Raw genomic sequence first — 26,961 nt, 5'->3', positions numbered from 1 at the left:
GTGCAGGTTTGTGGTTTGGCTGACTTGTGTGGGTCGCTGGTGGAGCCACTGCCTTGCAGCACCAGGGGCCCTGGTTCGATCCTGGCCTGTGGAACTCCATGTGACTGCATGCGATTCCTCCAGGTGCTCCAGTGCACTGGTTCTATGCTATGCACCGAGTTGTCCCTAGTGTATGGGGTGGAGCTGGTGTGCCGGAGCGCCCAGGGGACGGGGGCTTGCGCAGTCATGGAGGACACCTGGGGCAGTGGTTCTGCCGGCAGTTCGTGGGATTCACAGAGGCCAGTTGGGCTGCAGGCCTGCACCCCTTAGCGGGGGGTGCCCAGGGGTTTAGGATCCACAACGCCAGAGGGAAACCCACACTGTCATAATGTCTGCCTTTGCAATGTGGGAAGAAAGATAGAACCACTTCGGTAGTTCTATCTTACATATTGTGAATTGTCCCTAGTGTGTAGGATAGAACTACTGCAGTGTATTTCTATCTTCCCCACCACATAACGTATATGGGTGATCACTGCTCGGTACGCACTTGGTGTTTCCACGCTGTATCTCTTAACAAAACTAGGATAAAATGGTCCACTTGGACATACACGTAGACAGGTTGGCTAGTAAACTTGCTGATGATACCAAGATTACTGGGGTCACCATCTGTGAGGAAGGTTGGCAAAGTGTACAGTGGGATGGATACACACATGCGCACACGCACACACAGTATATATATCATATATTCATACTTGCTCAGGTTAAACTCCATCTACCATTTCTCCGCCCATTTCTGCAGCTGATCTATATCCCGTGGTATCTTCTTACAACTGTAGCTCCTCCAATTTTGGTGTCAAACTTACTCACCAGCCCATCTACATTTACATCCAAGTCATTTATTTTCTTCACATACAGCACAAGTCCCAGCACATATCCTTGCAGAACTCCACTAGTCACAGACCTCCAGCCAGAATATCTTCCTTCCACCACAACCCTCTGTCTTCTATGAATTAGCCAGTTCTGAATCCATGCGACTAAGTCATTGTGAATCCCATTTAATCTTCTGAATCAGCCTACGAGGGATCTTATCAAAAGCCTTAACAAAATCCATGTATACAGCATGCACTGCCTTACATTCATCAATCTCTTTCGTCACTCCTCAAAAATCTCAATCAGTAAGTAGGATATGACCAGCCATGTACAAAGCCATGCTGGCTATTCCTAATTATCCCAATCTCTTCCAAATGGGAGTACATTCTATTCCGAAGAATTCTCTCCAATAATTACCTAGTAGTAGTTAGGTTTCCCTTCCTTGTCTAATATGAGATGGGAACTCGCTCAAGTTGATTGGAGTAGGTTACTTGAAGGCAAAGGAACATCCGGAAAGTGAGATGCTTTTAAAAGTGTGGTGAAAAGAGTTTAGGGCATGCATGTTCCTGTTAAGAGTGAAGGGCAAGGCAGGTGGGAGTAAGGAAGCTTGGATGACGAGAGAAATGGAAGCTCTGGTCAGGAAAAAGGAGGCATGGGACTGGTATTGGAAACTGGGATCAAGTGTATCCCTGGAGGTTATGGAACTGAGGAGCTTACTTAAGAAGGAAATCAGGATAGCAAAAAGATAGCTCTGGCATATATTAAAATTCAAAGATATTTTATGTGCAGTAAGTGAAAGAGGGTGACTAGAGAGAATAGGACCCTTCAGAAACTAAATTGGGCATCTCTATGTGCAGCTGCAGGAGATGGGCAAGGTCCTGAATTAATATTTCTCTTGTGTTTACCAAGACTGAGGAACTTGGGACAGTTAATGGAAGTGTCTTGAGGACAGTCAGTATTACAGGGCAAGGCAGGTGGGAGTAAGAAAGTCTGGATGATGAGAGAATTGAGGTTCTGGTTAGGAAAAAGAAGGACACTGGCCAGATATAGACAGCTGGGATTAAGCATATCCCTGGAGGAGATTGGGGAACTGAGGAGACTACTTAAGAAGGAAATCAGTAGGACAAAAATGGGGCAAGAGATAGCTCTGGCAGATAAGGTGAAGGAGAATCCAAAGATATGTTATAAATACATTAAGGGAAAGACTATGTGAGGAGCTGCAGGAGATGAGCAAGGACTTCAATAAGTATTTCTCCTCTGTTTTTACTGTGGAGAAAAACATGAAGACTAAGAAACTTGTGGTAGGAAATCGAGATGTCTTGAGGACATTCCTAATTACGACTTGATCAGATATAATCGAGAACACTGTGGAAAGCTAAAAAAAGAAATTGCAGTAGCCCTTACTGAGAATTATGAATCATCATCAGGTATGGGTAAGGTGCCGAATGACTGGAGGGTGGCTAATGTTGTGCCTCTGTTTAAGAATGGGTGCAAAGAAATGCTGAGGAATTATAGACTGCAGTGGATTTTGGTTAGGCTGCATTTGGAAGAAGCATGTGGAAGCTTTGGAAAAAGTACAGAGGAGGTTTACCAAATTGATGGCTGGATTGGGGGTATTAGTTACAGGGAGAGGTTGGACAGACCTAGATTGTTTTCTTTGGAATACTGAAGGTTGCATGGGAGACCTGATTGAAGATTATAAAATTATGAGAGGCATAGATAGGGTCGACAGTCAGAATTTTTTCCCCAGGATTGAAAAATCAAATACGAGAGAGCATAGTTGTATGAGTGCCAAACTTTAAAGGAGATGTGCAGGGCAAGTTTTGTTTTAACAGAGGGTGGTATGTGCCTGGAATCTGCTGGCAGGGGTGTTGATTAAAACAGATACATTAGTGGCAATTAAAAGACTTTTGGATAGGAATACAGTGTTCAATGGCTAACGATGCTTCGACTTGTGATATTTCGACTTTGCGATGGTGTAAACGGCAGCGACCTGTAGTGAGCCACAGCTCGCTTCCGGCCATGTGATCGCGTGTATTAAATGCATTTCGACTTACAATATTTTCGGTTTGCGATGGGCTTCTCAGAACAGAACCCCATCCTAAGCTGAGGAGCACCTGTGTAGATATGCAGGGAATGGAGGGATATGGGTAATGTGCAGGTAGATAAGTGATGGCCTTGGCATCATGCTCGGCACAGATATTGTTGACCGCAGGGCCTATTCTTGTGCAGTACTATTCTATGTTAATCTCTTCTGCTTTCTGCTCTTGTTTTCACCTTCTCACTGGGAAATGTTAGTGGTGTACTGATTTTATAATGCAAAAGTTTAACAACCTTTCAATGAACACAATACAAGTTTTCAAAATAAATCTGATATTGCCTAGAAAACCCATGGACTTGGCACATTACATACAGCAGACCTTATGTACACTCTTATCTTTCCTAGATTTGGGATTTCGTAGCCATTCCTTTTTAGAAAAATGTAGAGAAGCGAGGCAAGACCAGTTGACTTCCTCAACAAATGTTTCAAAGGTCTTTTATTGTCACGTGTACCAATGAAGGTACAGTGATATTCGAATTACATCCTTAAACTTTTCAACTTAATTGAGAAAACAGATTTGGGCATCCTGTTTCCCTCAACAATCTACTAATAATGATCAATTTGACCATTAAAGGCAAAAGCAAAGCAACAAAAGGGATTAGAAATATGAGGGAGCGAAAATTAATTTAAAGCAGTTCAGCGTGCAAGAAGTTACAAAGAAAAATATATAAACAAAGAAAACCATTTCTCTAATGCTGCAGTGTATGGAAGTTTAAAAATAATATTGGAAACAGAAGGTAAATATGACATACGTTTCATCTTCTATGTATTTTATCACTGTCTGGGCTTTTCTGTGAAGTACAAGAAGAAATTGTGCCAAGAAAACGTTCCTGAGGGACAAACCAGACTTGAGCTGAAATATCTGAAAAATAAGCAATTTTGTTGATAATTTTAACCGCACAAATTTTAAAATTTACATTAAAGTTGATGCACAGAGCTGGAAAATGGCATCTTGTCATAATGTTCATTCTTTTCCAACAAATGTATTTTTTTGTGAAAAAATAGCAGAACAATAATAGGCCAAATTGTGAGACTACTAGCAAAGCAATGTGCTCACAAGCTGTCCACAAAGACCTTGCAGTCTCTTTGAGTTGGCTTTACTTTTTCCAACATAAGCTACTGCCAATGGGATCTCTGGCATCCAGCAACAATGAAACAGAGAAAAAAGAAATGAGGATATATTTTTAAATTAACATTTATGGAAAGAGGGGGCAAACAAAAGACTAAATTGGAAGCCAAAATATCAAAAACAAACTGAAAATATTAAAAATGAATTTTGAAATTTGTCAAATGTCCTCACTAAATAGCAAAAAAAGCAAAACACAAGGATGTTGGAGTAACTCAACGGGTCAGACGGCATCTGGATTGGTGAAGTTTTGGGTTAGGACTTTTCTTCAGACTGATTGTAGTAGGGGGAAGAAAGTTAGTAAAGAGATGGGGGCCTGGCAAATGATAGATGGATACAGGAGAGGGGGGTTGATTGGCAGATGGGTGAAGTGACAAACCCTAGAGATGAAAAGGAGAAGCCAAAAGAGTGTCAGATACGGAGAGGAGTGAAATTTAAAGATGGATGTAGATGGAAGGGGACTGGGGGAGAGGGAGGAGGGTGGAAAGAGGGGCAGGATAGTCTAAGAAATGCATTTATACTGGGTTGGGGGGGGGGGGGGGCACAGGAATGAGAGAGATAATTAAAATCGGAGAATTCATACGGTTGGATTGTAAGCTACCGAGGCAAAATATGCAGTGCTGTTCCTCCAGTTTGTATGTGCTCTCATTGTGGCAATGGAAAAGGCCAAGGCTAGAAAGCTTGGTATGGGAATGGGAAAGAGAGTTAAAATGGTTAGCAATGGGGAAATCTAACAACCTTGGAGGACAGACTGTAAGTGTTCAGCAAAACAGTTATCTAGTCTATGCTTGGTCTCGCTAATGCAAAGGAGGACACATCAGGAGTAAATGCAGTAAATTATCTTTGAAGAGGTACATGTGAAACTCTGTCTGACCTGGAATGGCTGCTGGCCTCACTGGATGGATGAGGGAGGAGGTTTAGGGGCAGGTGATCTCCTGTGGTTGCAGGGGAAAGAAGCTGGTGAGGGGGTCATTTGAGAAGGAATGGCTAGTTTCATCATAGATTCTAGGCATTTATTTCTATTACTAAACCCTTAACAAATCTCCTACAATCTGAAGAAGGGTCTTGACCTGAAACGTCACCCTTTCCTTCTCTCCAGAAATGCTGCCTGCCCAGCTGAGTTACTCCAGCTTTTTGTGTCTATCTTCCTATAATCACAGATCAGTTAACTCTGGCATCTTAATTCTAATACATCTTACCTGATCCAAAAATGACTTGACTAATGTGTCTCGATTCATCACATCCTGGAAAATATTCCTGAGAGAATTTCATGAAAAGTAATTTAGAAAATGTGGATTCAAGGTTGTAGACAAAACAATAACAATCTGTCAAAAAACACAATTGATTTCAATACATACAGATTAGGGGTAAAACTTTCATCCATATGAATTATGGTGTCAGGAATTACGACTTCTTCTGATGCGGTCTTTTGAAGTGTGACGAGTTCCATACTCATATAATTCTGCTGGTTATATATATGTTCATGGCATGGGGCCATCTGCTTCACTGTGTTAACATCAACATCAATGTGCGTGGTTGGATATGGAGCATACATAATCTGACGATAAGGCAGCACAAAACTACCAGTAGCATCCTGAAAAGGTTCATATTTGTAGTTATTAGAGGCATCAATATCCAGTGATTTAAAATCCCATTGATTGAAGGTATATTGGGTGCACTGAATTTTAAAATATCAATTTCATGTTACTGTCGTTGCTTTGATTCAATTGAAAATATCTTGAAAATTGGAACTGATTCAAATGTTCGTAGGTCCCATTGTTACAATTATATTCTTATTCAATACTTGAACAAATATTTTATTTCTAACCTGTGGGTTAATACTACAATTTGGAGGGTTAATATTTGGTCATGATTCACATTTAATTAAAATCGTTAGGCCTTATGCACCAAATTTGTTCTTTTCTCATTCTCAAACTCTAATATTGCTGTAAATATTCTTTGCAATATTTGGAGTTACCCCTTAGATAGGAACACTTACATGAATTAGGACACCAGGCACTCAAACAAATGTTAATATTTTCAAAATGCTCTATTAAAAATAAATAACATGCAAATATACAGGTAGTTCTGCAAATAATGTGATAGTTGTGCTTCAAAGAAACCTCACATTATACAAAATACAATTATTAAAACAATTGTTTCAATGGGGAAATGGGGGATAGAAGCTAGAATGTTTCTGACTCGTAATTACCAAATTATTTTTCCTGCAGGATTTTAAGTCTATGAAAGTGTGATTAACATGAGTATTTTCTACCTTAAATGAAGACACATTGCATAAAATTAAAGAACCATTGAATAAATGAGTGAAATAAATAAAATTATTTTAGAGTTATGGCAAATGAGTAGTGGATCATAAATATCAATGAAGGACTGGCTGATGGGGCTGGAGATCTGTCATGAACAAGGCATTGAATGTAGATGGCTGCAGTCGCTGTGTTTTTTCTTCTTTGCAGTTTTGACACTTGAAGAATGAGTCTATTTGTTGCTGCTTTGATAAACTTTTCTCATGGAGTAGCTCACAATGGGGTGAAAGAGCAGCTTTTACAGGACAAATTACTTTTGTGCTGCACTCAGCATTATATTCATTGTCCTCAAACTATGGCAGCTGCTTTTATCAATTTCTTGCAAGGCAGAAGACACAAGTGTAAAGCTCTCAAAGCACCATTTAATAAACATCATCAACATCATCTGCAAAAGCTACTGAAGTGTCATAAACCAAACTGATGCAGATCTTCAGTATAAAGTTCTTTTTCATTGGACTCCAGCAACTCTTCAACATGGTCCAGCACCACCTCTTCAAATCTGACTTGCTTAGCCAAGGCCACAGACAGATCACTTAATTGGGGAAATTCCTTTAGTGGTTCAAAACCTTTAAAGTTATCAATAAGATCTGGAATACGTTTACACCATATTCCCTGTTAGCGATCCCTTGTGACATCAACCCCAAGCCTCTAAAATGATGTCTATGCTGTTCTATCAGTGAAGATTTTTTCAAAATTCACCATTGCTTGATTTGTCCTTGCCACCTGTAGTAGCCTTCTATGTGCCTCCGATAGTAGCCTTGAATGTTGCCATTATTCCTTTGCCAAGTAATATATCATATCATATCATATATATACAGCCGGAAACAGGCCTTTTCGGCCCTCCAAGTCCGTGCCGCCCAGCGATCCCCGTACATTAACACTATCCTACACCCACTAGGGACAATTTTTACATTTACCCAGCCAATTAACCTACATACCTGTACGTCTTTGGAGTGTGGGAGGAAACCGAAGATCTCGGAGAAAACCCACGCAGGTCACGGGGAGGGAGGTTCATCAGTTCATAAGTTGTAGGAGCAGAATTAGGCCATTCAGCCCATCAAGTCTACTCCGCCATTCAATCATGGCTGACCTAGCTTTCCCTCTCAACCCCATTCTCCTGCCTTCTGCCCATAACCCCTAACACCCTTATTAATCAAGAATCTATCAATCTTCAGGTGGCTTTCGGAGGCAACACTAGAACTTTTATATGTTCTGACAGCTCTTCAATTCCAGGTGGATGACTCAGTGCATTGTCTATGAGGAGAAGAATTTTACAGTCTATATCTTCTTTTTGTAGTAACATTTGAATACTCAAAAATTTCAATGAGATCAGAAAAAAAATGGTCCATTCATTAAACCTCTATTGCTCGATTAGAAATAGATACATAGACTTGACCTAATCAAGCCTTTCAAGGCACAAGGATTGGCTGAGTCATACACAATCATACACTTAAGCTTTAAATCTGCTAGCATTTGTTTCTAACATCACAGACCTTTGCTGCCTTGAAACCAGGAGCTTATTGTTTTTGCTACACAGGACCCAGAGGTTAATCTGTTTCCAAAATAAATCAGATTAATCAAAATTAAATATCTGATCCAGAGTTTAACTTTCCTTGTCAATTAATTTCATTACAATAAGAGGAAGGGTTTTTTTCAGTACCTTTGTCCTTCACATAATTTCACACTGTGCGTTTCTTAAATCCTGCAAACCAGCCATTGCTGGGTTTGAAAGGCACCAAACCACCAAGATTTTCAGATTTTATTTTCAAGTCTTCATAGATTGCCAAAGTCTTCTATTAATGACAAAAAAATGTATCCCAGAATATTTCCTTGTTTGTCCTTCAACCCTCAGAGACCTCTCGGTCCCATCCATCAGCTTAGCCTTGCGAGTTTTACTTGTACTTACATTTGCGCCAGAAAGACAACTTTCTTTTATCCCTACCAGCATTATCCCTTAGCATTGTGTAGACTCCTTAAGCCAACTAGTTTGAATGATATCGCATGGACTTTCAAACTTTCATTACTTTTTTGATTAGTATGAGTGGCAGAGATTATGGGGAGTAGGCAGGAGAATGGGGTTAGGAGGAAGAGATAAATCAGTTATGATTGAATGGTGGAGTAGACTTGATGGGCCGAATGGCCTAATTCTGCTCCTATCACTTATGATCTTATGATCTTACAAAACCATTTGATGACCATTGGTTTTTCATCAAGAGTAAAGGTCTTCCTTTTCCTACCACACTCAGCAGTATGATTAGCATTCCGCTTCCTATACACCTTCTTATTATCTATGTCAATCACTTATGATATACAAAACAAAAATTGAAATAAGGTAAAAATAAACAAACAAAATCTTAATATATTGCAGCACAGTTCTCAAAGCAGCTGTGTATTCCTACACTGCATGCACAACAGTTTTTTCTTACTACTTGGTACCAGTTCACAATCGTTTTATACCAGATATGCCCCTTGTAATACATAGTGTTTTCCAATTCATCCATCACGTTATATCCAGTTTACACTGTGAAAAATGTTATAGCAGAACTACCTGTATGCATTCTGTTCCATCTTTATATTATGCCTATTTAGAGAAATAGAATCAGAGTTATACAGCATGGAAACAAGCCCTTCGGCCCAACTCATCTATGCCGACCAACATGCCCCATCTACACTAGTCCCACCTGCCCACATTTGGCCCATATCCCTCTAAACGTTTCCTATCCATGTACCTGTCCAAATGTCTTTTAAATGTTGTTATAGTTTCTGCCTCAACTACTTCCTCCTGCAGCTCATTCCATATACCCATCACCCTCTGTGTGAAAAAGTTGCCCCTCAGATTCCTATTAAATCTTTCCCCTCTTACTTTAAACCTGTGTCCTTTGCTTCATCATTCCCCTACCCTGGGTAAAAGACACTGCATTTACCCAATTCTCTACCCTCTTGATTTTTTATACCTCTCTAAGTGCACCCTTCCGCCTCCTACTTTCCAAAGAATAAAGTCATAGCCTGCCCAACCTTTCCCTATAATTGAGGCCCTTGAGTCCTGGCAACATCCTCGTAAATCTTCTCTGCACTCTTTCCAGCTTAATGACATCCTTACTAAAGGAGGGTGATCAAAACTGAACATTGTACTCCAAATGGTCCAAAAATCTGAATCCCTGCCCCTGCACCAATTTTAGTTTAGTTTAATTTAGATATACCGCGTGGAAACTGGCCCTTCGACCTATTGAGTCCATGCCGACAAGCAATCCTCGTATATTAGCACTATCCTACACACTAGAGAGAATTTACAATCTTTACTGAAGCCAATTAACCTACATACCTGTTAGTCTTTGGAGTGTGGGGGGAAACTAGAGCACCCAGAGAAAACCCATGTAGTCATGGGGCGAACGTACAAACTCCGCACAAACAGCACCCATAGTCAGGATCGAACCTGGATCTCTGGCGCTGTAAGGCAGCAAATCTATTGCTATGCCACTGTGCAGCCCTTTACTCTTCTGCAACCGATTCACCTGTAATATCGTCCTGCTTTTACCCTCATTAGCACATGGCTCTGAGAGCAATCCAGAGATTACTATCCTCAGTCCTTTTAAACCTTTTGGCCTGCTCCCTGTATTCTCTCTGTGGGACCTCATCCCTTTTCCTAGTAATGCCATTTTGCCAATGTGCGCAGTGACTTCTGGCTTGTCCTTGTCCCCCTGACCTGCAGCTGCTCAGAGATATCCTGAGCTCTGGCACTAGATAAGGAACATACCATCCTGGAGTCTCAACTGCTGCAACACAATCACCCACCACAGAATCACTTGTCTGTCCCCTAACTAACAAGTCACCTATCACTATGGCTCTGCTTGTCTTCACCCTCTCCCACTATACCTCAGAGCTAGGCCCAATGTCACAGATCTGATCGCTGCTGCAACTATTTATTTACATTAACTACACAGGGTGATCTTGATTATTGAATCAATTTATGTTTTGGAATTATTGACAATGATAATAAAATCAATCAATAGAATGCTAAATATTAAATTATGCTATTTTTCCCTTATAGTCATTGTCATACAGCATGGAAGTTGGCTCTTTGGCTCAATTTGTCCACACCGACAAACATGCTCCATGCCACTAGTCCTACCTGCCCATTCGGCCCATATCCTTCTAAACCACTTTAATCACATATATAAAACAAATACAATTGATCATTAAGGGAGATGAATTCATTTATTTTAAAAAGTCACATTTCTGCTTCATTAATCTCATCCCCAATCCACTCTTTACCAGTGCTCAAAAATAAATTCCCAGAAATGATCTAATATTAGATTCAAGTCAAGAGACGGGGCCGAAGAAAAAAGATCTCATGAAGAGTATTTTAATTCAGATTATTTAATGTTTAATTCAGCTGAGTACAGAAGACCTGTGCCAACTACGTTTGGTCCCTGTTAGCACTATAATATTGCATATGCAACATGTTCTACTACAATCAGGCATTGGTATGGAGAAACATTAAACAATGTATTTTAATTAAGAGATTAAAATCAAAATGCATCAACACATTGATGTATGGAGTAACACCTGCTCATAAAATCACGAAAATCAATTCCCTCACACCAAGTGTAGCTCTTCAGTTTAGTTTAGAGATACAGCGTGGAAACAGGCCCTTCGGCCCACTGAGTCTGCGCCGACCAGGATCACGCATACACCAGTTCTATCCTAGACACTAGGATAGAATTTAAAGAAGCAAATTAACCTACAAACCTGCCCTTTGGAATGTGGGAGGAAACCAGAGAAAACCCACGTGGTCACAAGGAGAACGTACAAACTCCGTACAGACAGCACCCGTAGTCAGGATCAAACCCAGATCTCTGGCATTGTAAGACAGCAACTCTACACTGTGCTGCCCCAAAGCCAGAATAAATAATCTGATATGCAGAACAGACCTACCTGTTTTATAAGCATAGTCACCAACAATAAAACAGAGTTGATAAAATAATTAAATTTGGGAAAGCAGCAAAATTGATGGAAAGCAACAGATGTTCTGTGGAAACAATCGTACCTTTAAAAGGCCCTGAACAAAGAGTCCCGAATTATATTTGAAAGAACCACTAGTATTAGCATGTCGTGAGCACTTCCGTTCCGTTGGAGTCAAGAAAAGGCACAGCGTGCGAACCATCTGTCAATGTACAGAAATATTTATAAGCTCATATGATAATGCACAAATAAATGAATTAACAGCAGTAATCCATTTAGCCCCTCCAATCAGCTCTGGCATTTAATAAAATTATGGCTGATCTGATTGCTCCTTCATCCCTGGATTGCTACTCCATTCCCTCATTTATCTGTTCAGCAGAAGCTATCATTCCCTTGATTAACAATAATCTGCTTATGCTCAAAGGCCTGGCTTCTCCTGTTCTTTGAGGAGTTATAAAGATTCATAAACCCCTAAACGAATGTTGCTTCATTTCTGTTATTTGAGGGTAATTCCTTACATTTAGATACTGACACCTAGTTCTAGATTCTCCCACAAGAGGAACCATCCTCTTCATATATCCCTGACAAGATATCTCCAGAACCTGTCCTCTCTCTCCATTCAACTTTAATAGATACAAACCTAGACTATCCAACTTCTCCTTGGAAGACAACCCACTCATTCTAGCTGATATAAATCTTTTCTCGAACTGCTTCCAAAGCATGAACTTCCTTAAATTCTAAACAAGACAATTCACAATATTCCCGATGTGTATTTACTATTGGCCCAAAAACCTAAGCCTAACCTTCTGACACCTGTAGCCATCTCCTAATTCTTAGAAAATTAACAAGTTCTATTATTTTTTCCAATTATTAACTGTAAAAACACACTAGCTTTTTGTATATTGCACATCAGGACATTTAGATTGCTCTGCATCTCAGAGTTCGGTAATTGTTCACCATTTATATTCGCAGTTTCCCACATTTTCTGCCAAATGGACATTTACATATTTTCCTATTTTATCAAACCTAGCCTCATTCATAATTTATTTTCTTCCATATCTAGCAGGCACTATCGCAACATTTAAGAAACATTTAGACAGGTACATGGATAGGACAGGTTTAGAGATATGGGCCATATGCAGGGAGGTGGGACTAGTGTAGATGGGACATGTTTCCACCATGTAAGACTCCATGACTCTATGTGCCAACGGTAAATTCAGCAACCATACCTTCAGAACCTTCAAAGTCATTTCATATAAAGAGGTGTTGAGATCACAGCACAAATATGTGTGGCTCACCACTCATTACCTGCCAACCAGAAAAAATAACAGAGATACAACACTGAAACAGGCCTAACGGCTCATTGAGTCCATACCGACCCACAACCAAGCATTTTGAATTAATTCTATTTTAATCCTATTTAAAAAAAATTCTTCCCACATTTCTTTCAACTCCCCCCAAATTCTACCACACATCAACACAGATGCAATTTACAGTGGACAATTTAACCTACCAACCCAGACATCTTTGGAATGAGAGAAAAAACTGATCACCTTTTAGTTTAGAGATACAGCGTGGAACAGGCTCTTCGGCCCAATGTGACCACGCCGAACATAGACACTTTCTCTATTATCTCACTTTCTCTGCACACAGTGGTCCTTACACACTCGGTTTTACAGAACCCAATTAACCTACAACCCCACATATCTTTGGGATGTGGGAGGAAACCCGAGCATCCAGAGGAAACCCACACAACCACAGAGAGAATGTGCAAACTCCACAGACAGTATCCCAGGACAGGATCCAACCCAGATCTCTCTCGCTGTGAGTCAGCAGCTCCGTTGGCTGAAACATGGTGCCACCCTGGAGGAACCAACATTGTGTCATGAAAGAATGTGTGAACTGCACACAGACAACATAAAAGATCAGAACTGAACCCGGGTCTCTGAGCTGTGAAGCTTTCTATGCCGCTGTGCAGCCTTGCCTTCAGAAATAATTGAAAGGCTGACAGAGGTTACCATTATTTATCTTCCTCAGGGTTGGCAAGGTTCGAGTTTGAGCACAGAAATCAGGGAGTGGTTGTCTGTTCCTCCACAAACACTGCCATTGCATCATCTTGGAGAATTAATACCTGAAGTTATTACTTTGTGATGGATCCCAATTTACTAGCCAGAAAACATTGGAGCTTTTTAAAACTTACATGTTGCCAAGCCAACTTTCAAACACCAAAAATTAACATTGAATTAGAAAATGTATCACACAAAGGGGTGATTCATTCTGTCTTTGCCAGTCAAAAAAGTAGGTGTGGCATAGTGGCGCAGCAGGGGCAACACAGTGCACAGCTGTAGAGATGCTGCCTTACAGCACCAGAGACCCGGCTTAAATCCTGATGACAGATGCTGTCTGTACGGAGTTTGTACCATCTCCCTGTGACTGCATGGGTTTTCTCTGGGTGCTCCAGTTTCCTCCTACTTTCCAAAGACGTGCAGGTTTGTAGGTTAATTGGCTTCTGTAAATTACTATATGTGTGCAGGATAGAACAATGTACCGCTGGATGGCGTAGACTCGGTGGGCCGAAGAGCCTGTTTCCACCTGTGAAAACTAAACTAAAGCCCATCTCTAAACTAAACTAAAGGAAATAGGTACCATGTAGAAACAAAAAAACTGCAGATGCAGGTTTATACCAAAGTTAGACACAAAGTGCTATAGTAACTCAGCGGGTCATAGAGTCTTGCAGCGTGGAAACAGGCCCTTCGGTCCAATTTGCCCACACATACCAACATTTCCCATCTACACTAGTCCCACTTGCCTGTGTTTGGCCCATATCTAAACCCTCTAAACGTGTCCTATCCATGTACCTGTCTAATTGCTTCTTAAATGATGCAATAGTCCCTGCCTCAACTACCTCCTCCGACAACACGTTCCATGCGTCCACCACCCTTTGTGTGAATAAGTTACCCCAAAATTTCATATAAAATCTTTCCCCCTTTACCTTAAACCTATGCCCTCTGGTTCTCGATTCCCTTCTCTGGGCAAGAGATTCTGCGTGTCTACCCGATCAATTCCTCTCATGATTTTATAAACCTCTATAAGATCACTCCACATCCTCCTTCTCTCCAGCGAATAAAGTCCCAGCCTACTCAAACTCTCCCTATAGCTCAGAATCTCGAGTCCTGGCAAAATCCTTGTATATCTTCTCTGTACCCTTTCCAACTAACAACATCTTTCCTATAACAGTGCCCAGAAATGAACACAATACTCTAAATGCAGCCTCACCATTATCTTATATATCTGCAACATAACATCCCGACTTCCATACTCAACACTCTGACTGATGGCCAATGTGCCAAAAGCCTTTTTGACCACCCCATTTACCTGTGGCACCACCTTCAAGGGCCAAACAGCATCTCTGGAGAAAAAAGAATGTGTGATGTTTTGGGACAGGGCTCTTCTTCAGACTGAAAGGGGTGTGTGGTGCTGAAGAGCTGGAGGTGAGAAAAGACCAGGACCAATCAGGGCCAGCCACAAATGACCTCAGACAGGGTGGTGTCCTGGTAGGTCCATTGTTGGCTTGGGAAGGTGTGATCTCAAGAGGGAAACAATATGGAGAAGGATAGAAACATAGAAAAATAGGTGCAGGAGTAGGCCATTCGGCCCTTTGAGCCAGCACCACCATTCAATATGATCCTGCTTTTTCTACATATCCCTTGATTCCGTTAGCCCTAAGAGCAAAATCTAACACTCTCTTGAAAACATCCAGATAATTGGCCTCCACTGCCTTCTGTGGCAGAGAATACCACAGATTCACAACTCTGGGTGAAAAAGTTTTTCCTCATCTCAGTCATAAATAGCCTACCCCTTATTCTTAAACTGTGACCCCTGGTTCTGGACTCCCCCAACATCAGGCACATTTTTCTTGCATCTAGTCTGTCCAATCCCTTAAGAATTTTATGTTTCTATAAGATCCCCTCTCATCCTTCTAAATTCCAGTGAATCCAAGTCCAGTCGACCCATTCTTTCATCATATGTCAGTCCTGCCATCCGGGAATTAATTTGGTGAACCTATGCTGCACTTCCTCAATAGCAATAATGTCGTTCCTCAAATTAGGAGACCAGAATTGCACACAATATTCCAGGTGGGGTCTCATCAGGGCCCTGTTCAACTGCAGTAGGACCTTGCTCCTAAACTTAAATCCTCTCGCAATGAAGGCCAACATGCCATTAGCTTTCTGCACTGCCTGCTGTACCTGCATGCTTACTTTCAGTGACTGATGTGCAAGCACACCCAGGTTTCGTTGCACCTCCCCTTTTCCTCATCTGGCACCATTCAGATAATAATCTGCCTTCGTTCTTGCCACCAAAGTGGATAATCTCACATTTATATCCATATTATACTGCATCTGCCTACTCACCCAACCTATCCAATTCCCTCGTCTAAATCGTTAATATATTGTAAATAACTGGGGTCCCAGCACCGAGCCTTGCGGCGCCCCACTAGTCACTGCCTGCCATTCTGAAAAGGACCCGTTAATTCCAACTCTTTGCTTCCTGTCTGCCAACCAGTTCTCTCTCCATGTCAATACCCTGCCCCCAAGAACTAGTGAAGAAGGTAAAACAACTAGTGGAGGAAGGGGGTAAGGGGAAGGGGAGTATAAGTAGAAGTTAGTTAAAATTAGAGAATTCAATATTCATATTGCCGAGTTGTCAGCTATCCGAGCGGAATATGAGGCTCTTCATCCCACCCCATACTTTCAGTCTGAAGAAAGGCCCTGACCCGAAACATGATCCATCCTTTTGCTCCAGAGATGCTCCAGCACTTTGTGTCTAACTACGTCTAAACAACTACCATGCCTTTCAGCACCAGACCGACAGCCTTGCAATCATGAGTCTTCAAGAACACATACAAATACTTTAAGAATACTTTGCCTCTCGCAAACTTTCCGACAAGTTTCAGACTCACACCACCTTTGAGAATTTGTTTCTCATTATCCCTCTAACCATACAATGTGTCCCCGGGTTGCTGATCTACCTGATAAGTGAAATATGTCCTTCCTAATTTTTTCTAATTAGGCCCCTCAATAAAAACTCTCCTTGGCATTCTGTGTTCGAGGTAAAACTACTCTAACCTATAATATTCCTTATATAGCTACGATTTTCAATCCTTGACAATTACTTTGTATATCTCACCTGCACACTCTCCATGTAAACTTTCTGCAAGGTGGTTTAATAGAACTATACTTGGTGCTCTAGCTGTGGTATAACTACACACACAACTTCCCAGCTTTTATGTTCTCACACCTTGGCTGATAAAGGAAGCCATCCCATGTTTTTTTACCTATCTTTTTGTTCCGTTATGCTATTTTTACAAACTCTGCGCACATACATTAAATCTGAAGAAGGGTCTCGACCTGAAACGTCACCCATTAGAGTCTGAAGAAGGGTCTTGAACCAAAACATCATCCATTCCTTCTCTCCAGAGATGCTGCCTGTCCAAATGAGTTACTCCAGCATTTTGTGTCTACCAATTTAAACTAGCATTTGCAGTTCTTTCCTATACACTAAGTATATATTGAGTACAGGTTCCATAGCATCTTCCTATACTCAACATTCTCTCCTATATTGCATAAAGCACCTAGTCAAAGCAAAACTTCACATTTTCATAGGTTATTTTCCACATTTTGAGAAATTAAATCCCACATTTTGATAGATTAAATTCCACTGACCACTTTTCTCACGCGTTTATCTATTTCGTTCTCGAGTCTGAACACTTTCACCTTTATTGTCAACCCACATTAAAGCCTCGTTCATTCAGATTTAAATTTTTCATTCCAGAAAAGGAATTTTTAAACTTTTTTTATACAGGGACTAATACAATGTAATTAATTTTGCTACTTATGTGGTGTATTAATTCTACTGTAAAAGGTTTTCTGTGAAGTTTCCATTCAATAGTCTTAAAGTCTGCACAATTTTACAATGTAACTTAAAAAATGGACTCTTTCATTCTTCTCTAAGTAAAAGATTTGAAATAAAAATTTCATGCAATATTCCATTGATACAAAATATGTATATTCCATCATTATGTAAATAAAATTGGTCAGAGATTATGTGAGAATAACAAACGATAATACAGTAAACCCTCATTATGAAGTACCTTAGGGGGACACCAATGGACCATGGTGTCTGTTATTGCTGACTGTCCACTATAACTGAGTAAAGAATTACCAAGTAATGGAGTTATCATTGTATAAGCAGTTGAAACAAAGAACTGCAGATGCTGGTTACAAAGTGCGGGAGTAATTCAGCAGGTCAGGCAGTGTCCCTGGAGAACATGGATAGGTGACGTTTCAGGTCAAGACTCTTCTTCATACTCTAGAACTTGGTCTGGAATCTAATTGAGTTGACGGCCCCGGCCTGGTGATTGCCGGGGGAGAGGCAAGGATTGGTGGAGGCATTGGTCGTGGCTGGCAGGTGGCTGGAGTGCAAGTAAGGGCCAGCGGTGACAGTGGCAGCATGCACGGCAGGGAAGAAACCGAGGATGCTGAGTGGGCAGGTGGTGTGGCTTGGAAGCGTCCGAGGCTGTGCAGACAGCGGCGGGCATCGGCAGCCTGGCCTGGCAGTGAAGGTTGGTAGGTCCATCCGCTACAACCGAAATCCGTTATATTGGGGTCCATAATAACAAGGGTTTCCTGTGTACTTATTGTGCACAACTATTCACAGGATTACTGATGTAACAGCAACATGATATCATCTAATGCAAAGAGATTTGATTCATCTCTCATGGAGGTAAAGCATAAAGATGGCCACTTTTCATTTAAAGATCCTTAATTTAAATTATCTGCTGCATCTATTTAACATATTTCCTTAGGATGTAGGAGGCCACAATGCATTCCCACTCCCCCAATACTTTTCCCTGTAACCTATCCACTCCATATTGAATAGCATAATTGCTTTCAGCTAATCATTTTGAATAAATAAGGAAAGGATTTCAATGTATTCTAGAAATGTATTATAGAAGCAGCAAATTTTATCTTGCAAACTCTTGCATAACTCCTGAAGTGATGCTGTGGCAATCGAAACTTTATTGCCAACTAACGTGATTCCCTGAAGAATTAACATACAGCACATAAACTTATCACAATATCCGTGCCAAACGCGATGGATGACAAGGTAAACTAATCTCCTCTGGCCACACAAGATCCATATCCCTTCATTCCATGGATTTCCATGTGTCCACCCAAAATCCTCTTAACTGCCACTATCATGTCTTCTTTCCCCACCATCCCTGGCAGTGCATTTCAGGCACCCAGCACTCTGTGTAAAAAAATTTGACTTAAAAAAAATAATTTGCTCCTGCCTCCTTAAAACTATGCCCTCTAGTCTTTGACAGTTCCACCATGGGAAAAATGTTCTGACTCTCATAATATTATATACTTCTATCAGGTATCCCCCCAGCATCTGACACTTCAGAGAAGACAATCCAAGTTTATATGCCAGCCAAATTATTTATAAAGCCAACTCTGCAATGATCATATTCTCATTTACCAATCATGTGAATACTTTAATTCAATGTTACATATTATACTTGATATAAATATTCACTTCAATTTATATTTTATCGAATATTAATTAGCGGAGATGCGTTAAAAATACTCTTTTACTACCTTGATTTTGAGTATTTCCGATGAATCAAGCAAACACAATATGAACTAAATAGTTAAGGAAACCGAATACTGGAAATTACAATGGAAAGAATAGAGAGAATAATCATTCTGTTAACTTCCATTTGTGAGAAAACCTAAAATGGAAAACCTCTACTTATTGTAATATTCACCTACAGCATATTGTCAATTTTAATTTGACAACTGATATCTAGAATAGAACAATTCCTTTAATACAAAATTAACAAACAAAAAAATAGCTTACAGTACAAATACAAAAAAACACATTCATTGTGCCGAGATAAAACCATGGTTTTTGATTGCCGGAAATACCTTGTTTACTTTTAGTGGATTGCTTCCAACAACCACAGAACATCCACATGTCTGCAGATGGGAACTAATCGCCCTGCGAATCACAAGTTTTTGTTATTAGAAGCAAATACATGAGATTAATGCTTGATGACACTAATGTTTAATATGAAAAGTAGGTAAAACGTTTAAAAATTTAAACATATTAAATGGAATAATTTGTACATAAAAGAAACTGGTCCAACTTAACAACAAATATTTTCACCCTAATTAAAATTGATGCAACTACATTACCACATGTGATTTATTACTTATACGAGACACAAAGAGTTACAGTTGCTGATTTACAAAAAAAACCAAAGTGCTAGAGTAACTGAGCAGGCCAGGCTGCATCTCAGGAAGACATGGATAGTCAACCTTTTGGTGTCGGGATTCCTTCATTCCTGAAGGGTCCAACCTGATATATTGTCCATCCAGGTCTTCCAGAGATGTTGCCTGGCCCGCTGAGTTACTCCAGAACTTTGTGTTTATTTTTATTGCTTGCATAGTACGTACAAATAATCCAAAACACAACATTTTTAAACATTGGAATTGCAGAACATTTTAAGGCCAATTGCGGTGTCCCTTAATCCTGGGGCATGAGAAAGGAGATTCTGTGATTGTAATGCTAAGACTTTTGGGCACCAGAGTAATTGTTTTTGAAAAATTTTCAGACTGTTGGTTTTGTTTAAGCCAATTAACTACAAAATATTTTAAAATCACGTTTGCATAGCTAATGATGCCTCAGAAAAGCCACCAGCATCCACAAAGACTCTTCACACCCCTGCAGTTGTTCGAACTTCTACCATCGGGCAGGCGATACAAGGCCTTCTACGCCCGCACCTCCAGACTCAGGAACAGCTTCATCCCCAGGGCCATAGCTGCTATGAACCGGTCCTGCTGAGCCAGATGGTCACATCGCACAGTGAACCGGCACAGATCTACTTGCACTTTATTCTGTTTTAAAACGGTTCTAATTTGTTTCATTGGGTTGTTTAAATTAATTCTGACTAGCTAATTAATTTATTGCATCGTATTGGGAGGCGCATTCCCAATCTCGTTGTACCCCTGTACAATGACAATAAAGATATATTGTATTGTATTGTATTGATTTAGATACAGATACAGCGCGGAAACAAGCCCTTCGGCCCACCGAGTCCGCGCCGCCCAGCGATCCCCGCACACTAACACTGTCCTACACACACTAGGGACAATTTTTACATTTACCCAGTCAATTAACCTACATACCTGTACGCCTTTGGAGTGTGGGAGTAAACCGAATATCTCGGAGAAAACCCACGCAGGTCACGGGGAGAACGTACAAACTCCGTACAGACGGCGCCCGTAGTCAGGATTGAACCTGAGTCTCTGGCGCTGCATTCGCTGTAAGGCAGCAACTCTACCGCTGCGCCACTGTGCTGCCCTTGTATTGTATTGTAGAGGTTCATGATCTTTGATAATTTCATTAGTAACAGATACTTAACTTCACGAATAAATCTGGATGGATTACGTCACATAAAGTTAAACCCAAATTGGAGCAAGGTTGATTTTAACAACGCAAGAAAGGACCTACTAGAAGTAGATTGGGAGCAAATGTATGTGGGATAAACGACCTTTGACAAGTGAATGTCTTTTGAAAAGGTTAGCAGGGGGTTCAGGACCAGTCTATTATGGTAATGGAATGTATGGGATTAAAATTTAGATATTAGAAACACAATGTTTCGAAACAGGCCTTTCGGTCCACATCGACAAATGATAACCCCTAACACAATCTTACACACTAGGGACAATTTATGAATCTTTACTGAAGTCAATTAACCTACAAACCTGTACATCTGTGGAGTGTAGAAATGGGAGTGCCCAGAGAAAACCCACTTGGACACTGTGAGAACGTACAAACTCCATACAGACAGCACCCATAGTCAAGATCAAACCCAGGTCTCTGGCGCTGCATGGCAGCAGCTCTACCTCTACGCTGCCCTTTTCTGCCAAATTAAAACATTAATGGACATTCATGGATTTATAACTGGCTCATTCATAGAACACAGAGGGTTATGGTGAAAGGCAGATTTCCACAGGGATCTGTGCTGGAAAGTAGATGGGTTCTTGAACGAGTTTGTTGATAGCACTGAAATTGGAGGAATTACAGATCGTGAGGACTGCTGTCAGAAATGGATGGTAAATGGCAGATGGAGTTTAACCAGAGCAAATGTGAGGTGCAGCACTTTGCAAGGTTTAATGTAAGAAAAGCATAAGGTAAATGGCAAGACTCTTAAGAGCATTGATATGCAGAGGCATCTTGGAGTCCAAGTTCATAGCTCACGAAAGGTGGCAGCACAAGTAGATGGGGTGGTAAAGAAGGCATATGGTACGCTTGCCTTCATTGCTAGGGGCATTGAATATGGAAGTCAGGAAGTTATAATGCAGCTCTATTGGACTTTCGTTAGGCCACATTTGCAGTATTGCATTCGGAAGCATGAGGCATGATCTCATTGGATATACTTGAATTGTTTTCTCTGGAACTTGAAGTTGAGGGGAGGCTTGTATATAAAATTATGAAGCATAGATAGGACAGACAGTCAGAACCTTTTTTCCCCTCATTGGAAATGTCCAACACTAGAGGGCATAGCTACAAGGTGAGAGGGGGAAGTTTTTGTTTTACACAGTGAGTGGTGGGAACCTGGTAGGCATTGCCATGGGCAGTGGTGGAGACAGATACAATAGTTTTGTTTAAGAGGCTTTTAGATAAACACATTAGAGTGCATGGAATAGAGGGATATAGATCATGTCAAGGCAGATGAGATCGGTTTAGCTAGGCATCATGTTCAGCACAAACATTCTGGCCCGGAAGGCCCGATCCTGTCCTTTGTGCTTTATAAAGATGAAAGGCAAAGATGACAAGATTAGGGAACCTTGGATGTTGAGGGAACTAAAAGAATATTCAAAGTTTGGGTCGGCACAGTGGTAGAGTTGCTGCCTTACAGCGTCAGAGATCTGGGTTCGATCCTGACTATGCTGTCTGTGTGGAGTTTGCACGTTCGTGGACCGCGTGGGTTTTCTCCGGGGGCTCTGGTTTCCTCCTTCATTCCAAAGACGTGCAGGTTAACTGGCTTTTGTAAATTGTCTCTATGTGTAGGATAGAACAAGTGTACGGAGTGAACGCTGGTCGGCACGGTCTCTGTGGGCTGAAGGGCCTGTTTCCACGCTATATCTCTAAACTAAAACTAAAGTTTGTGTACACATGCGTCCACCCGATCTATTCCTCCCGTGATTTTATACACCTTCATAAGATCACTCCTCCTCCTCCTGTGCTCCGAGGAATAGAGTTCCCGCCTACTCAACCACTCCTTGGAGCACAGGCAGATGAGGGGTGATCTTATGGAGATGTATAAAATCACGAGAGGAATAGATCGGGTGGACGCATAGTCTCTTGCCCGGAGTGGGGAAATCGAGAACCAGAGGGCATAGGTTTAAGATGTGATGGACCTACAACAACTATCTTCACTTGTCCAAGTTATGACCAACCATCAAATGGGAAAAAATTATATAAGAATCTAAGGGGTAACTTTTTCACGCAAAGGATGGTCGGTATATGGAACGAGCTGCCAGAGGAGGTAGTTAAAGAAAGTGCTGCATTATTTAAAAGACATTTGGACAGGTACATGGATAGGAGGGGTTTAAAGGGATATGGGCATTAATTAGGAGCATTGATGTACAGAGCGACCTCGAGTGCAAGTCCATAGCTTCCTGAGAATATAGGCACGTGGGTAAAGTAGCAAAAAAAAGGCCTTGGATACGCTTGCCTTCAAGCGTTGGGCAAAGCCTTCAAGCATTGGGCAACACGTTTCAACAGTGGTTGACTGCACTTGTGTACACCATTCTGTCGACATACTACATTATTTAGTCGTGATAGAATGCAGAAGAGATTCACTAGGATGCTGCCTGGAAGAAGCATCCCAACTGGAATTTTTTGAGGATGTAACTAGGAAAATTGACAAGGGAGAGTCAGTGGATGTGGTGTACCTCGACTTTCAGAAAGCCTTCGACAAGGTCCCACATAGGAGATTAGTGGGCAAAATTAGGGCACATGGTATTGGGGGTAGGGTACTGACATGGATAGAAAATTGGTTAACAGACAGAAAGCAAAGAGTGGGGATAAATGGGTCCCTTTCGGAATGGCAGGCAGTGACCAGTGGGGTACCGCAAGGTTCGGTGCTGGGACCCCAGCTATTTACGATATACATTAATGACTTAGACGAAGGGATTAAAAGTACCATTAGCAAATTTGCAGATGATACTAAGTTGGGGGGTAGTGTGAATTGTGAGGAAGATGCAATAAGGCTGCAGGGTGACCTGGACAGGTTGTGTGAGTGGGCGGATACATGGCAGATGCAGTTTAATGTAGATAAGTGTGAGGTTATTCACTTTGGAAGTAAGAATAGAAAGGCAGATTATTATCTGAATGGTGTCAAGTTAGGAGGAGGGGGAGTTCAACGAGATCTGGGTGTCCTAGTGCATCAGTCAATGAAAGGAAGCATGCAGGTTCAGCAGGCAGTGAAGAAAGCCAATGGAATGTTGGCCTTCGTAACAAGAGGAGTTGAGTATAGGAGCAAAGAGGTCCTTCTACAGTTGTACCGGGCCCTGGTGAGACCGCACCTGGAGTACTGTGTGCAGTTTTGGTCTCCAAATTTGAGGAAGGATATTCTTGCTATGGAGGGCGTGCAGCGTAGGTTCACTAGATTAATTCCCGGAATGGCGGGACTGTCGTATGTTGAAAGGCTGGAGCGATTGGGCTTGTATACACTGGAATTTAGAAGGATGAGGGGGGATCTTATTGAAACATATAAGATAATTAGGGGATTGGACACATTAGAGGCAGATAACATGTTCCCAATGTTGGGGGAGTCCAGAACAAGGGGCCACAGTTTGAGAATAAGGGGTAGGCCATTTAGAACGGAGATGAGGAAGAACTTTTTCAGTCAGAGGGTGGTGAAGGTGTGGAATTCTCTGCCTCAGAAGGCAGTGGAGGCCAGTTCGTTGGATGCTTTCAAGAGAGAGCTGGATAGAGCTCTTAAGGATAGCGGAGTGAGGGGGTATGGGGAGAAGGCAGGACCGGGGTACTGATTGATAGTGATCAGCCATGATCGCATTGAATGGCGGTGCTGGCTCGAAGGGCTGAATGGCCTACTCCTGCACCTATTGTCTATAAAAAAAAAAAAAAAAAAAGGGCTGTATTTATAAGGAGAGATTGGATAGACTGGGCTTATTCGCAGTGGGAACAGGAATTTGGGAATGCACCTAGCTAGGAATGGTATGAAGGAATATGGGCTTAATACAGACAAATAGGAGATAGGCATCATGGTCAGCAAAGACAAGGTGGGCTAAAACAGCCCATTTCTGTGTTGTACGATTTTATGAAGTCTCATGAAATCAGGTCAAACATGCACATGGAAATCTCTTCCCAATTTCAACCTACGTCCTCCCTCAGCTGATGATTCACTGCTTCTCCATGTTAAGCAACACCTGGAAAAAGCAGCAAAGGCTATGGGTCTAGACAGTATCTCAACTGTGATACTGAAAACTTGCGCTATAGAACTAAGCTGTGCCTTTTCAGTCACACGATCTGCATTTACCCAATAGTATGATAAATTACTCAAACATAGCTTGCTCACTAAAACAGATACAGCTCAGTTAATTATCACCCAGTCTGCTCTCAATCCAGACCATCACAATCTAGGTCAAAACATTAACCAAAAAGCTGAATTACAAATGTGATGCAAACATGACTACCCTTGACATCAAGGCACCATTTCACAGAATGTGCCGCAAGGAAACCACAGAAAGCTGAAGTTAATGGGCATCAAGGAGAAAATACTTTGATGGTTGGTCATAACTTGGACAAGTGAAGATAGTTGTTGTAGGTCATTCATCCCAGCCTGAGGACATCACTGCAAGAGTCCCTACGGGCAATGCGCTAGACACAAATATCTTCAGCTGCTCTATCATCTGCAATGATTTTCTTTCCATCACAAGTAAGGACAATTGCTGATGAATTCACAAGGTTCAATTTCATATGCATCTCCTCAGCAAATGAGGAAGTCCTTGCTTGCATGCTGCAAGATCTAGACAACATTCAGGCATGTCCTGATTAAACATTCATGTCACAAAAATAACAATCAATTACTTCCACTTCCCTTCACATTAAAATGGTATTACCATTCACAGATTCCCACTGTCAACATCCTTTGTGTCACCACTGGTGAGAAATGCAAATGGACATAGGCAGGGAGGAGGTTGGTATGCAGTGGCAGGCGACTTACCTCCTGACATTCCAATATCTTTTACTATCTTCAAGGCACAAATTAGGAGGATGATGGAATACTCTGCATATTCCTGACTTAGACTGCAACTCCAAATCTTACAAGAAGCTCGATGACATACAGGACAAATCAACCTAGTGGCACACTAACCACTCATTCCCTTCATCACCATCACACAGTGGTTGCGGCATGCAGCACTGCAACAGCTTGCCCAGATTGCTCCAACAACAGTTCCAAAATCTGCAAGCACTGCCTAGGGCAAAGACAGCAGGGCCATGGGACCAAACCATCTGCATATTATCCTGACTTAGAAATATATCACTCTTCCTTCACCATGGGGTCCAAAACCTGCACTCACTGCCCAATGCAAGTGGTTTCATCAGAAGGACGGTAGAGGCTTAAGAGGTTGCTCATCATTACCACCTTTGCATGGGGTATAAAGGATGACACATCCCAAAAATAAATTAAGAAGCAATGTTATCTATTCATTAATATTACCAAAAGGAGAAAATATATGTACACTGTGGCAGTAAAAATAATTCAACTGAGAGGAACAGAAGCATTTGGAGCAGAAAAATAAGAAGATTATTACATTAATGAAAGATAGGACCCGCCAATGGAAGGAGAATAAGAATAAGACATCTGGGGAGGGAGAGGTGAAGGAAGGCTTTGGGATTGCCAATAAATAAATATCAATGGTACCAATGAACATGTGATGGTTGGAAGCAACCCATTTGTAGATTATTGTGGAGGTGAATTTGTGCAGTACATCAGCAGTGTTGTTCCAAATTAGTACATTAATACATGAGCAGATTTCTATTCTAGTACTGTGCAATAAAAAAGGGTTAAAGGGTTATCAGGTTTTAAGAGGACTTCAAGAAGCAGTGATCGTCACAGAATTTTTGATCTAAAAATTGAAAGTAATTATGTTCAATCTGAAACCAGTGATCGACTCTAAAGAAAACAAAGTCGAAAGGGATGAGGACGAAGTTGGCTATGGGAACTGGAAGGTATATTTCGAAAGGTTCAACAGTACACAGGCAATGCTAACCTTTAAAGAATACATAGTTTAAGGTTAATAGATACCCCCTTGAGGACAGAAAAGGATAAGCAACCCAACATTGCTGTCAAGAGAAGTTAAAGATGGTAAAGAGGAAAGGTTTCCAAACAAAACTACGCATAAATGTTGGGAAAAATCCCAAAATTCAGTCATGGTTAAAAGTGAAGAATGAGAACAATCTAACCAGAAACAAAAAGAATGTAAAAATGTCTT

The 26,961-nt window shown here is 41.2% G+C and overlaps 1 protein-coding gene across 3 annotated transcripts in view; it reads right to left on the bottom strand.

Moving 5' to 3' along the window:
* c9orf72 (C9orf72-SMCR8 complex subunit) overlaps nucleotides 1–26,961 on the bottom strand; it is a 58,562-nt gene that overhangs the window by 9,292 nt on the left and 22,309 nt on the right. For 2 of the 3 annotated variants that reach the window (XM_078394863.1, XM_078394867.1), the window contains exons 5-9: nucleotides 19,354–19,426; nucleotides 11,448–11,564; nucleotides 5,435–5,670; nucleotides 5,276–5,333; nucleotides 3,703–3,812 (exon numbers count right to left, since the gene is read on the bottom strand). In XM_078394863.1, coding sequence (XP_078250989.1) covers nucleotides 3,703–3,812; nucleotides 5,276–5,333; nucleotides 5,435–5,670; nucleotides 11,448–11,564; nucleotides 19,354–19,426 — 594 coding nt within the window. The remainder of the gene's footprint in view (nucleotides 1–3,702; nucleotides 3,813–5,275; nucleotides 5,334–5,434; nucleotides 5,671–11,447; nucleotides 11,565–19,353; nucleotides 19,427–26,961) is intronic. The other variant, XM_078394869.1, reaches the window with a different exon arrangement.

The sequence above is a fragment of the Rhinoraja longicauda genome, chromosome 3 (genome assembly GCF_053455715.1).
Source record: "Rhinoraja longicauda isolate Sanriku21f chromosome 3, sRhiLon1.1, whole genome shotgun sequence".
Taxonomy (NCBI): domain Eukaryota; kingdom Metazoa; phylum Chordata; class Chondrichthyes; order Rajiformes; family Arhynchobatidae; genus Rhinoraja; species Rhinoraja longicauda.
The sequence above is the reverse complement of the archived record's forward strand: the minus strand, read 5'-3'. Positions and strand labels throughout refer to the sequence as shown.